The sequence below is a fragment of the Anas acuta genome, chromosome 2, assembly GCF_963932015.1.
Source record: "Anas acuta chromosome 2, bAnaAcu1.1, whole genome shotgun sequence".
In the NCBI taxonomy this organism is placed as follows: domain Eukaryota; kingdom Metazoa; phylum Chordata; class Aves; order Anseriformes; family Anatidae; genus Anas; species Anas acuta.
This window is the reverse complement of record NC_088980.1, coordinates 42605415-42620094: the sequence shown is the minus strand read 5'-3', so window position 1 is coordinate 42620094 and position 14680 is coordinate 42605415. Positions and strand designations below refer to the sequence as shown.

Sequence of the window (14680 nt, the reverse complement as noted above, 5' to 3'; positions counted from 1 at the left end):
AGTAGAGAGGGTAAGAGGAAGTCTTGTTCTCTTGTATTTTCTGTCAAGAGAAGCTGGCTACAAGAGCTGCAGCATATTACAGTAATAAGCATGTTTCATGCAGCTAAAAGTGGCAAATTTGAAGGATTAATGCTGAAACGCAGGGAAATCCTTGATGTGGGAAGAATTCTTTCTTGTCCAGTGGCATCTCATGGTCCTTGCAGAGGGCAGGTTCCTCATTAGGAGTGCAGACGCTGTCACCAGTTTGCAGTGAGCACCAGGAGAGTCAAGTACAAATGGAAAGCAAGGAGAAAATGTGAGTTGCAGAAAACATCTCCAACTCCAACAATGCACAAGTAAGACATAAGAAGGGACAGTTTTATGGCTAGCTCACCAAAGAAGTCCTTAAAGACTGCTGTTCAGTTTATGTTTAGGTGATGCCCTCTTCTACAAAGGCAATTCAGTTGTCATACATAGTAGAAACAACTCTATCACGAGCAGCTAATGTCACTATAGATAACTTTCATCAATATTCAGAGAAAGTTCTGGGCTTTAGCACTATTTAAAGGTCATTATGGCCTCCAACATAAGTTCTTTTATTTTGAAGACATTTCTCATCTAAGCTCTACCACAGTATGCAAGTCTGCATCATGCACCTCAAGATGATTTTGGTGGCAGCAATTCCACCAGCTGGAATGACTGGGTAACTCTTCCTCAACAGCAGGATATGTTACCCACAAGTTCCTTCTGAACTTTTATTTTTTTTCTTTTCTGGGAAGAAAAAGGAATTGGATATTCTCCAACAACTGTCATTTGCAAACAGCTGTTTACATCCCAAAGCCCTCGTAGTAGAATCAATATGTGAAAAGGGAAATGGATTTTGGAAAGCAGTCCATGAACTCTGTGCTACAGCCAACTATTGCTGTGAAAAGTAACCAGTAATGCTGAAGCCTGCTGCATTCAGCTGTGTCTGAGGGTCCAACAGAAATATAAATCACTTAATGGATTAAGAGGATCATTTTTCCTTCACCTCATAAGCTTTGCAGAGTGTGTCTTTTTTCTCTGTTAGCAGAGTGCCCAGTGGAGACTGGGGCCTCTGTGTGTTACTTTAACAAATATTTATTTGCTCATTTGGAGGCGTACATAGGACGTAATACCTAAGAGACATGACTGAGAAACAGGGAAGAGATGCTACAAAAATGAAACAATTTTTTTTTTAAGGAGTGGTAACTTTCTAGGCCTTTTGGACACTCACCTCTACAGCAAGCAAGCCAGACTGCCAAAATGCTTGTTAGTAAGACAACTGCTCACAGCTGGACTTGCAGCACAAACTGAGAAAGGCAGCGCTGGACCAGACCTCCACTTCTCCTGATGGCTTATTCAGTTCTTTTCACTGATAAGGCTCAGGTGAGTGAGGGGCTGTGAACAGGACGAAATGCAGGTGTGTAGCTACATACCAAAGGCCACATCTGCACCTGAAAATGGATATATGCAATTTTAATCCTGTTGGGTGGGTGTGCATGTCTGCCAAGCAAGAGAAAGAGAGAGGGAAGCTTAAAAGAACTTTGATTTCTTCATTGTTTTACGTTCCTCAAATGAACAACTTTGTTCTTGCTTTTCTCCAGTTAATGATTGCTGTGCCTTGGTATTAAATGATGAGCTCTGTCTGTTCTGCTTCTGCCTCCTCTTCTGCACTAAAAATGGAGTTAATGGTGGCCAAGCAACTCTTCCTCATGTCAACAAGATTAACTAGAAAATAAGCAGATCATGGGTGGGAAGTTTAGGGGAGACCGTGTTACGCTATGTGTTTCATTTGAGAGTGGCACTGGATAGAAACTGCTCTACTTGAGGAAAAGAACACCCAGTAGGTTTCTGGGTGGTGCAGCACAATTGTTAAAAAGGAAGAAATGATGCCTGAGTGAAAAATGCGGGATTAGATCCCACAGGAATGATGTTCAAGGGGCTTTCACAGTTTTCATTTGATGGTGTATCAGTAGCTGAATGCCATGCAAGATAGAAAATATATTATCTGGTAAAAAATGCTGGGATAAGTCAAATAATAGGTGTAAATCATGCTTTCTATCTTTTTCTTGGACATTTCCATTTTTTTCAGCAGTATTTCAGTGCAGAACTTAGGTCCTCAGTTAGCCACACTATAAGCCCAAGCCTGATCTGCTTTAAAAAATAGATACCTCATTTTAAATAGATTGTCAATCCCTCCATTTAAAGTGGTACACATATCTCGTAGATTATTTACTTATCATTTATGTCCCTCCAAGTAAGTTCAGTGATGTCTCAGTGAAAAGCAAGCTGATAAAGGTGAGCATGCCTTTAGCAGAGATGTGTAACTGCATTTTTTTTTTTTTTTAAGGAAGGAACGTCTTGTTATCAGCATCTTTCTCAGACCAGAACTGGAATTTTTGCAGAAACATCAGTAAACAAGCTTTGCTGACCACATCTGTGTTTCTATGAACCAGCAGGCTCTGGAAGGGCTTAAGCAGAAAGCTGTGCATCTCCTGCCTGCTTCCCCTCACCATGACTGCCCTGCATGCAGCAGAGGGCTGCTGCAGCCTGCCAGTCTGGATGTGCTGGGCAGCATGTCACCCACCAGGCAGGCTTACTATTTGCCTGGAAAAATCATCCCACACTGAGGGCAGCCTCAGGACCACTCCTGGCAGCCATTAGTTCTCACGGTGACTTGTGCTCTGCTAAATAAATGGAGACTTTTGCACGGAGTAGTCCTCCTGAAGACAAGACTGGCAACAACGGGACAAGGAGCAGAGGCACAGAGACTGAAGGGAACAAGAAGCTCATCTGTGGATGCTTTGTTGGGCAGAATGAATGGAAGGGGAAGTGTGTAGACAATCCCACAAGCTATGAGGGAGAGAGACAGCCAGGCTCCTGCTAGGCTGGGAGAAGAGGAACACACTGTGGTTCCCAACGTGTGAATAAAGCTCCTCGGTGAGGAAGCAGAGTTACTGGAAACCTCCCTGCCCTCACCTTCAGCACAGAAAGGCCCTTGTGGGAAGGCGCGCGCATGGCAATGCAAGAGCCGCTCACTCAAGTTCCCTGTGAGATGTGGCTGAGGAAGCGATTTATTTCCAGCTCCCCTTCAAGATGAAATATGGCTTGTACTACCACGGCCTAGGTTGTAGTTATTCTGTAAATAAAGATTTTCTGTCTTCCACGTGGCCACTTTTGCCCTGAAGTCACTCTTTAAAGTAAGCCTCAGAAACAGAGGCAGGTGAGCACAGCCGAGAGCCCGGACAGCAGGTACCCATTAGCACTAAACACTCGGTGTGAGAGAAACTTTCTTCCGTATTTCACCTTCTAACACACAGGAGGTTGTGCTGGTGACAGGGCAGCAGAGCTGTCCTGTATCTCCAATGCTTTACTTCTGCTCGGTGAAGGCACGGAGGAGGCAAACTTTGCTGCAAAACCTTTCTGCTCCCTCTGTGCTCGGCGCACACGCTGCAGGCTCGGGAAGCCTCCGCACCACAGTTCCACAAGAACACAGAGTCACCCAGCTCTTTTCTTTCTTTATTTTTTTATTGAAAGCTTCATCAAAGAAAACAGAAGTTTAAACCTAACATCCACTGATCTACAGAAAGCCCCAGGAGTGGGAAAATGGCAGCTATTAGGATTGTGGTACAAATGGAAAACATCAAAAAAAAAAAAAATCATAGCAGTACAGATCTTTCAAAGACATTCTGAGACATCAGCACACAGATGCCCATATAAATAAGATTCATAATTTAATGTATCACAGAGGTTCTGTATTCTACATTTTGGCTACAATGAGGTCTGTAAGGGCTTTAAAGAACCTCTGTCCCACTTTTGTGATGCACGTTTTCTTGATAGGAAGTTCATCTGCTTTCAAAGCTGCTTTGATTTTTCTTACAGACAGAATCTGTTCATTCTCCTTTAAAAAGGAAAACAAATAAATGTTCCTATATTAATTCTGTATGCTTCCTGGTTTTTACATACAGTTGTTTTGCCTCCAAAAGATAGTAGAATTTTCCTCCACTCTGGAATACAGAATATTTAATAATACTTCAGTTACATAAACATCATGTTCTCTTCTCTAGGCTGTATTTTTGGGCCTTTAAAAATATAACTGACTGTAAATTCCACCAGATTCATAAAATTTTTATCCAAGAGAAAGACACTTATAGGCAGAAATTAAAGTTGGGCAGATACTCTCTTAAGGACAGCAGATCCAGATCTTGGAAGGTGCTTAGACCTTGCAGGGTTTGGCCCTGCAAGGAGACATGTATTTGTGAACCTGTCAAAGGCTGATATTTTTCTCTTCATTACACATTTTTATTGACTCGAAAGAATGCAACTGTCACTGTTGGGGAGTGAAATCCTGAACAACTGAAATAAAGACAAACATTTTTCTCATCATGAAAAGCTAAAGCAACACTTTCACTTTTTAAACAACTTTTCTCTCATAGTTTTCTGTTAATTTTAACAAAGAACATGTTAATAAAGCGGAGAAAAAAGGGTCTCTTCTGCCTGCTTTGAGGCACAAAGGTGAATAAATCTCTGGGGTACATACAGAGCTCTAGCCTATTTAGGTGACAGGAGCAATATAGAAAAAAAGGGTGCTCTTTTTGAGGGCTAACTTTCCTTATACTGCATCTTTGCTGCTTGCTGAGATTCTAGAAATCTGCTCCAGTGAGGGACAGGAGTCTGCCGGTCACTCAGCCCTCCTCTGGGAAAGTGGGCGGGCATGACTGTGTGTATGCGTATCAGAAATGAAAGGAATCGTCATTATTAGAGCCAATTGCCATTCAACTGAAAAGACTAATACACCAAACGTCAGTGTCTTGTTTTCTGTTTTGCATTTCCATCACACCGTGACTGTTTTCTCAGTTCACATGGGCTAACCTAGAAAGACCTGTAAAATCCCTTACCCTAGGGCACTTCTTTGTATAAGGACCAATTTCATGTTAAATAAAGTTTTGAAAGGAAATGTTGACCATGTGTGTATCAAACGTTACTATCTTCAACTACCACATTTGGTCTCACCACTAAAAATAGATTGCTTTATTACTTTAAGCACATTATCACTCTTTAGCATGACTCTTACTGTAGGTGGAGTTCAGCTAGTCTGCCTAAAACAGTTTTTCTCATGTCAACCTCAGCATTAAAATGAAGTGGCATGAGGAGCACCATCAAGCTTAAAATCATGAAGCATGGCAATTTCTTAAACACTTATTATCAATCTCACCCTTCAGTACCATAAACAACATAATATAGATCCAAATACTATGACATATTAAAAATAAACTTTATTACAATGCAGGCTTCCTCAAATTTGCTGAGTTTTGGTACACATACATACATAAATAATACCCTTCATTTGATTTTTACTTGTGTAAAAATCCATTTGAATGCTTCAGCCCATTGCCCATTGAAAGTTTAAGCCCTCAACTTCCCTAATAACCAGCCTTTATCTTCTACAGTTGGGCATGCATCCATAGCAGAAGACAATACAATGTGATGCAATTGCTCTCAGATATGCCTCATTCTGCATTACAGTGGATTTCTTGACCAACACAACCAAGGCAGTCTCTTGGTAAACAGAACTATACAAGTAAGCACAAGCTAAGGACATTTCAAGAGTCTGTTTCACTGGAAGGCAATAGGAGGACATTCACAATTTGAGGCCTGACTGTCACAGGTGAAAAGTGCTTACAAAACCAGCAGTAGAGCCAGATAGGAAGAAGAGTCCCTCAACAATCTCACTGGAAAAAGTGAGACTTTTCAGTGCCCTGATCTACACTCTGGTCAGCACCTGCAAATATAATACTCTCTTCAGTTCCACTGTATCAATTTTTTCTCAGTGTTAAGTGACGAGCCCAGGTATTCAGAATTTTCTAGCCATAATTCATATTTTTCTGACACCCATCCCGTATTTATCTTTTAAAGTAAAAACAAAAATACCAAACCTGAACATCCAGATTTGACTATTTACAAGAATTCAGGTGTGATGGAAAGTACATACGCAGTTCAGCTTATGGATTTGATGTTGCTTCTAGACCGCTGGGCCAGGCACCATTGCCTTAGACTTCTAGAGTTGTTTCTGCAATCTTTCAGGAACCCTCGTGATATTTAAAGCTAATTGGCAAGACATAGATACTGACTTTATGAATTCTGATCTTCAAAAAAAAAAAACAGAAAAAAAAAAGTCGAAAAAGATAATTATAATAAACCTTCCAATAAATCTCTTTAGCCAGAACATAAAGAAAACCAGTTTTAGAGTTCAGAAGCCACCAAGTATTCCTGTGCTGTGATGACAACCATGCAGCAAAGTGTGTTGCTTTTCATTATCTTTTATCTCATCTTAAAATTTTTACAAACAATTTACCACTTTCTGAGCATTTTATATGTTCCATTTTTTTTTCTTACCTTACGATCTATGTCTATTTATACTCAAAGCTCACACTGCTTATAGAACATAGACTTCCAAGTACCATTTCACTGATTTTTGGGAACAGTAAGATGATCAATTGTATTTAGGGGATCCATTTTCTTTCCTCTTCTTCTTCCTCTATTTCTTTGTTTCTTTTGATTTCAAACACTATTAAACATTGCAGCATGGAAAAAAAGAAAAGGAACAGTTCTAACACAGAATGCACTTGAAACACTTTAAAGTGACAGGCACTGTGATATCGTGCTGCCTGTCTGACTTAATAAAAAACACTGAGATTGCTTAAATTTGTTTGCTGAAAAAAATAACAAAAATGTTTCTGAATGTATAAATAAAGCAGCAGAGTTCTGAATAGAAACAAGAAGGTACCTCAGCATATTCATCAGCCACATGGTAGCTACCTTGTAGCCTCATTGTTGATAGTAAATGAGACTTTTTGTATGTCACATTAGAACTAACACAGAAACAAATATGTTTATTTCATATTTAACTGAATTGTGCCCGGGGTTATCACTATTTGTACAAAGAATTCAGAGAGAGACAGAAAGAGAGTACGTGTAGAAAGGAAGAAAATAAGGCTAGATTGATTTTTCCCCCCTATGCCCTCCAAAGAAAGAGGGAACCTTTATCCAAGGACAAAATTCAAGTGCCACTCTCAAAAAGCAACATGTAATGAGACAGTATGTGGAACAGAAAGAGATGTGATTTATTTATTTATTTATTTTCCTGAATTAATAATGTCAATATTGTTGTTCTTTTACTTTGGCATCATCTGGTTTTCAGAAGTGTCAAGTATCAACAACTACTCTGGAGAAAGCAGAAGTTTTATCACTTCTGAAAATCAGGCCCTCTTCCTATGGTGAAGAACCACGTGAACTCCCATTCCTCTCTTTTATATGTTGCATATCTAGCAGCCATTTACTTGGGAAACCCCCTCCCACCCCACACTACATTAAAATATATGATCTTGTTTTATCAATTTAAAAAAATAATTGTGTACTTTTTCCCCCTAAAAGTCAGGTTAGGGAAACAGAGATCTCTTTTTAGATTTGGGTGGCTGAATCAGATTGATCCAATATAAATGTTTGAATTTAATTATTTTTAATGGATACCCTGTCTCTATTGCACCACAATAAATGTGATGAAGCTTCCCCTCTCTTCTGAATGGAGGAAAGTTTAAAAATGTTTGGTTTAAATTTACATATAGAAATATGTTTATGTATGTATATATTTAAATGCTGCTTCTCTTCTGCCTCCTTAAGGAAAAAAAAATCATCTTTTGACTTGCTTTTCACCTTTTTTGGTTGCTTGGAAAAATCAAGGGCCATAATCAAGATTTCTCTGTGGAAAATAACTGTCATTCCTGAAACAGGTTTCAGTGGATTCAATTTAGTTGGTGTCTTTTCTGCCTAATCATACTAATTAGTGATTGTCAGCCAACATATTAAGACAACGGAAATCATAGCAGAGAAGAATAATTTTTAACTTCCTGCCTGCATGACAATGCTAGCGTAAGTCATTTTCAACATTTCTGCTTGTATGGGAGAGCTAAAATGAGAACAAAGATCGAGTTTGCTTTCTGTCGCATCTAACTGGCAATTCGAATGCATCACCGAAAAACGCAGAATTAAGGTGGCTATGCATGCTGGACGATGACAAAGACTGAGGTGAAGAAATGAGTCTGTGGTATGTTGGAATTGAGAAGGAAGACTGTTGTTTCAGAAGAAATACCAAGGATCAGGCAATTCAACAGAAAAACTCATCAAAATTAAGCCCACCTGGACAGATTAGTTGGTGACCCGCTCCCCTGCTTTGTGATGTTCTCCAAAGCACACCATCAATAAGCTTCTCATACCAACTATTCTGAAATTTCCACTATAAACATATGCAGTATGTAAAACACCAGTGGAAGATAGTTTAAACAAACAAGAAAGTAAGAACTGGTCCGGCCATGTAGGTCAAATAAAGATAAAAAAAGAAAAAAACCTCTATCTTCTGGACTGCGTTAGGGTGTCACTTCATCTTTGGTATAAAATAGGCCATCCATAGGCTGCATTTGTTCACAACTAGGAAAGACTACAGAAATTGTCAACAATTTCTTCTATCTATTGCTTTTTTTGCACTTTTTTGACCATAAGCTCCTATCTACTTAAGTTTTTTTAATGCTCTTAAGCTAGGTTTTTGCAATGTGACAAGCAAAGCAGACTAAAAACTTCTTAAAGCTCATAAAAAAGACTGCAGATAAAAAGCACTAATGCTTTTGCTAGCGATCACGCTTTGTAAATAAAAAAATCTGCATTCTGCAAGAAAAAAACCCTGCATTCTCTACAATGCAGCAAGTTTTTTTCTCAATTCAATAACTTTACTGTAAAATGCTTTAGCCTTCTAGAATTTTTTTCTGTCAACACTTAAGACAAAGTTCATAAAAGTCCCAGCATTTTTCCAATCCTTTCAGTTGCCACAGTTCCTTTATCATCAACTTTTCTTCAAAAGAAGAAAATCATTTTCTTTTAAACTGTACAGTTTATTTTTGTTCACCCCAAAAACTCAGTCTATTAAACTTCTGCACCAGCACCGGTGTGAGCAGTTTCAATTCATTCTCGGGTTTTCTAACAAGACGTTGACAGCTTGCCTTGAGAGCCTTTGACGTCCTTAAAATTAAGGCAATTAAGATTCAAGATAAACCTTACCTAAACATTTCTTTAAAACAAACAATTGAACAACAACAAAAAAAAGAAAACAACAAAAAAGAACAAAAAAACACTCTAAATTTAAAACAAGAAGAAAAATAAAATGAGAGAAAAAGAGTAGCTTAATTTTTGAGGAAGACAATTGGTTTTCATCTCAACTTGCTCCCTCTTGACATCATCAGTTTTTTCTGTTAAAAAAGAAAATCTAGCTACACCTCCAGGTAAATTCTGAATTCGAATGTTCGTCCAGATGAAATGTCAACCCAGCATTTCTCCTCTGGGTTTTTTCTTTAGTTAAGAAAAAAAAAATAGCAAAAATAAAATTGTCAGACTACATGACGGAACCATTTGCACAGCACATAAAAACACTGTTTTGTTTTCGTTGGGAAAGGTAGAAAAAAAAAGCATTCATTTGACGCCTGTGCAAACTGGAAGCCAACTTCTTGTTCAGTGAAGTTTCTCCATTCAAGGCAAAGATTTCAGACCGACATTCTTCAGTCCTGTTTATTGTCTGTAAAAACAATTGAATTAAAGTGGTCATTAAGTCAAAACAACTTTGAAATAGGCTCCTCTCCTTTTTTTCCACCCAATTCCCTTTAAAAGTTATCCAAGCTAAACTAACTTTGCAGCTGTTTAAATATGATACCACCACCAAGCTGAAAATAGTCAGGCAGAAATAGGGAACTCCTGCTTTGGGGACGTTAACACATCCTAAGCAGATGACTTTACTTTTGTTAATGCTATGCTTAATGGGTAGTCCAACTACAATGAAATCAGATGAATACGTGGCTTAGCACTGTGTAAATATTTCAAGAGTAATACAATAAGAGAGAGAATATTTTCATAATATTAACTGGCACTATTTATTTTGGATACTAATGATAAAATAAGGGATAAAATTACAATAAAAGGATACATCCAATTTGCTAATAAGAACACATTTTCTGATGGCAAGAACAGTTAGACTGTGGAACAGTCTGCTTAATTAGCCAGCTATTTCTAACTTAGAAACTTTTGAGATAATATTAGAAAAGTATCTTTTTTTTTTCTTTTTTTTTTTTTTTAACATATAGTTTGAAGTCTTGCTAAAATTAGCATGGAGAACAAGCTAAACTACCTTTTTTTTTCTTAAGAAGATAACACACGCTTTGTGTTTTTGAGGTTTCACAAAATTTTAAGATACGTTTAATAAAACTTATCTTGGCAAGATGATACGAGATCCTGGGGGGAGATGTAGATCCTACTTACAAACACTAGTAAATATATCAGTAAGCCATCAGTAAGAGTTATTGCTTCTCCTACAGTCCTCAAACCTTGCACGGAATAAAATCCTTTTACAACTCAAGTTCAACTCAAGAGAAGCTAGCACCTTTCCTTTCTAGGCATTAAAGCATTTGCCTTGCTTAGTTTTAAATTAATTTTATTATTATGAGTTAATATTTGCCACATAACTATTTCTCCAGTATGGTAAACATAAAATGAACTTTGATTTTAAATATTAAATTTGCCAAAGATTTTTTTTCCATTGCACAAAGCCTTGAAATTAATATTTTGAATGTAACAACAGATATATGTGGAAAATAAGAATTAACTATTTACTTAGGATTTTTAAAGCAGTTCTCTATGCATAACTTCCAGTAGGAGTACTCAATTTGGACTGCTCAGTGCCTAAGATTTTACAATCTCTCTGAGTAGAGTGGGCACTAAGGGGCCGCAGCACACATTCTTTAACAACCTGGCATTGAGGTTGCCCAGAAAAGGCTTCAGAAAAACTGAACTCTTCCCACACTTAAAATCAGAGTACTTTGTTCAACAGGCAGAGTTTTGTTTAGGGGTAAGAGAGTACAATTTCCAGGGGGAAGGATCGCCATTTAAAGCCACTTCACAGATTTCACACTCTTATGTGGAAAATTAAAGATTTATGAGGAGAAGAAAAGAGGCATTGCAGGTCTAAAATAATTAAGGTGATTTCCTCATAGAGTTGAGCTGTCTGCTCAGAAACAGAAGGCTGCTTCTCCTATATTTCTCCACTTCTAGAAGTCAGGTTTTTGACATGAAGTCATCATTTCTGAACATCCCTGTGTGGGATGCTCAAACAGAGCAGCCAGCATGTTAAATGAAAGAATGTGTATGCTGATGAAAAAAAGGGAAACTTAATTTTTAAATCTTATGGTTTATTTTTTCACAAAGAGAGTACAATATCCTTGTACCACCCTGAGTACCTTTCCCCTCCTTCATTGCCTGCAGTTTCATGATTGTTGTAAAGAAATTAAAAATAATGAAATACACTGTTAGAACTTTTCTCCTGACTGATCAGTTCCTATGCAACTATTTTTTAATGTCTGCCTTTTCCTTTACCTATATTTGACAAAATCTTTATGCAGTCATGTTAATTATTTCCTCTCTATTGCTTCGAAAACAGATGTATATTGGGCATGGTACTTCTTATTAATAAATGTGCCCTTCGAAGAGTGGATTAAAAACACTGTATCTTAATTGCTAAATAACTTCATTTAATATTATGTTAAAGATTACTGAAATATTCTGGTAGGAATTGTTTTAAGACAGAGATTGCATACATATTTGTTTCTCTCTGCAGCTTCCCACACTTTAGATTTATGCCCACAACTGGCAGACACAAATAGAGGGCACTTTTCATGAAAAAAAAAAAATCATAGTAAAAAATATGTGGTGGATCTCTCTGTGTGATTTAAAAGGAAAGAATTTCCTCTGAATATAAATGCCAGTGCCATTAAAACCGTAGCCATCACTGCAACAAGGCAGGAAAGATGAAGGATCTCATTCTCAGAGAAGGTGGGAATTCACCACGTGAGAAAGAACACAGAACTCACTTCAATAAAGAATCATAGTGTAGTTTCCTCCTCTGTGGGAAAAATCCCAGAAGCAGCTGCTTACAGCTACCTTATGAACATATCTAAACTTAAGTTCTTTTGCTTGGAGACTTAACTGAAAGTGAACTGGAACATGGGAATGATCAAATCCAAGTACCTTCAGAACACAGTCATCGAAGCCAGTGAACAGGATGGCACTGTCATGTGTATTTCTCTCTTGGCTAACTATATTCTTTAAGTACGTTGCCATTACAGGTACTAGAGAGGTTGATGGCTAGGAGGGGTACACATGCATAGATTGTGTCTCCAAAATAGAGTACTGGACGAATCAACAAAATGCATGTGATCAACTGCTTTTGTATTTACATCTGAACAAATATGGGAGTGACATATGAAAAAGCCAGGTATTACAAAGTACGGCAGTCAAAAAGGGCCATTGTGTGATCTGACGCCATTGTTTGTTCATGTGTTAGACAAAAAAAAGCATCTTCCACTTTCTGAGGTTGCAAATGAAGTAAAGCAACTGACAGATTGTTATAATTCCTATCTTTTCTATATCAGCTCATATATTATGCCTCTTGCACCATAAGTACTATGTCACGATGCATTAGCTGATAAACCAAACATTTTTCTTATCTGATGATTTGTCTACTTCCTTCCACAAGATAAAAACTGCCTAATTGTTTTTACTGTGATGCTGATTTTCAATGTACATGTAATAAATGACTGTGTTTGGAGTACGGCAAAATTCTTAGAATTGGTCCAAATTCCTAGAACCTGTCTGTGGATCAGTACCTGTGACTAAGTCCCTGACTTGTCTTCAAGAGGACTGATTCCGTTATCTCAAAGGGAAGGAGTGTAAGAGGATAATTCAGAAAATGATGGGGTTCTAGGTCAAGCTATCAGTGTATAGATCTCAAATTTTGCAAGGTATTCCACGGGAAGCAAATAAAGTGAGCAGAGGATGAGAGAAAGACAACATAGTCTTTTCCTCATCACAGTCTTTTCCATTCTGTTTCTAGCTTCTGCCCACTTGGTATCTGCATGGCACCAGTTTAGGATGCTCACAAACACCCATTTGGGGCAATTTACATAACTAGCTGGAATTTCAGAAATGAACCTTTATGTTAATACCATGCTGATTTTTGCCACTGCAAAATTTAAGTCCTGTTTATAACCTCTGATGCTAGATGGCGGTTTAACCTGGTATGGTGACTGTTAATGCAGTTATTGAGATCCTTTTGAGTCCAGAACAAGCAGAAGCCTGCTAGAGAGCATGGAACTCAATTTCATCTCAATTTTCAACTCAAAAGAAAAATACAATTTGCTTAGGTGCGACCATCAGGCAAAACCCCCTCCTAATTAGATTACTATATACACTATTCATCTGAACTTAATGAAGCTATGCTGAATTTGTAGTGCTGAAATGGGAAGGAGAATTTGGGCCACTATACGGAGGAGACAAAACCCTCAGTCTACAAAGTATACGCCTACTTACTTAGACTGTTGGTAAGAATATGCAGGTGCATGTTCACTGGATGTTTCCACTGTCATCTGTTGCTGTTGACCACTGGCTTCCTGTGATGATGATGCTACTGTCTGTGGAGAAGTATCAGCAACAACACCCTACGGAGTCAAATGAGAACATAAAAAAATTACTATTTTTAGTCACTTTACTGAATTACATAAAGGAACTCAGCACCAGCTCACATTCCTGTATTTCTCTACAAGTACTGTATGGTTAAGAGAGTTTGAGATAGGAGAACCACATGCTAACCCAACAAACTATATTAGTTTACAGAGATAATCCAGCAATGAGAATCTCCCTTAGTGTACTAACATCTCTAGTACTTTGTTCTCACAAGCTGCCATGGCAAATACCTACACATTTGGGAAAGGTTTTCTGTCCATTCAAAGCCAAAGGCAAAACTTCTGACTTCAGTGGTGTCTTGATTTTACCTCTTGTCTTTTCTTTAACAAGTGCATGGCTCTTCTGACTTTCACTTACCTACCCCAACTTCACAGTGAGTTCACTTTTATTTTGCTCATTTTACAGTGAGATAGAAACAAAGACTAGGTCTACCATCCTCTGCTTTATTACATGCCCATCAGAATTCTAGCTGCCTTAAGAAAAAAATGCACTCCAGTACACAGTGTACTTATGCATGTTTCATTTCAACAATAAATTTCACTTGCACTAAATATTTTTACCTGTTAAGTCAAAGCTCCAGTTTTATTTACAAATTTGTAAACAAAACAGTCAAACAAAAAAGTTAAGTAGATATACAAAAGTTGATATATATGGATTTAACATTATATTCTATTTTTTTAGCCTATTTAGACAGCCTGAATTCGACTACTTTTGCATGCTTTCAAGGTGAACATCATTTTCTTTCCTTTACTCTCATGTTCGGTGTCTTGGTCACACTAATAACACTAGCAGGTCTCTCCAGGGAACATGCATTATTACCATATTGCACACAACAGAGCCAGAAGAGGGAGCACAAAGCACTTGCTTTGTTTTCATTTGAGTCCTATGTAAACAAAAGGTAGTTTATTTTATATTATCTGTGGTAAAAAAAGTGTTTAATTTCTCATAAATTCTACATATCTGTTGTTTAACAGACTATCATTATTATCTTTTTTTGTCTATTTCTTTGTCTTTATGCTTTTACTATTGTCCATCTCATCTTGAGAATGTAAGCTCTCTGGGGCAGAGA

The 14680-nt window shown here is 37.7% G+C and overlaps 1 protein-coding gene and 1 long non-coding RNA gene across 12 annotated transcripts in view; one reads left to right on the top strand and one right to left on the bottom strand.

Annotated features, from left to right (window-relative positions):
• The first annotated feature begins 475 nt into the window (after positions 1 to 475).
• Positions 476 to 4068, top strand: LOC137852576 (uncharacterized). The gene is made up of 2 exons (XR_011093941.1): positions 476 to 1386; positions 2351 to 4068. It is a non-coding gene; the product is annotated as an uncharacterized lncRNA (long non-coding RNA).
• Positions 3510 to 14680, bottom strand: part of RBMS3 (RNA binding motif single stranded interacting protein 3) — a 697130-nt gene continuing 685959 nt past the window's right edge. For all 11 annotated transcript variants that reach the window (XM_068674436.1, XM_068674437.1, XM_068674435.1 and 8 more), the window contains 2 exons: positions 13459 to 13586; positions 3510 to 9619 (listed from right to left, as the gene is read on the bottom strand). In XM_068674436.1, coding sequence (XP_068530537.1) covers positions 9613 to 9619; positions 13459 to 13586 — 135 coding nt within the window. In that variant the 3' untranslated portion in view covers positions 3510 to 9612. The remainder of the gene's footprint in view (positions 9620 to 13458; positions 13587 to 14680) is intronic.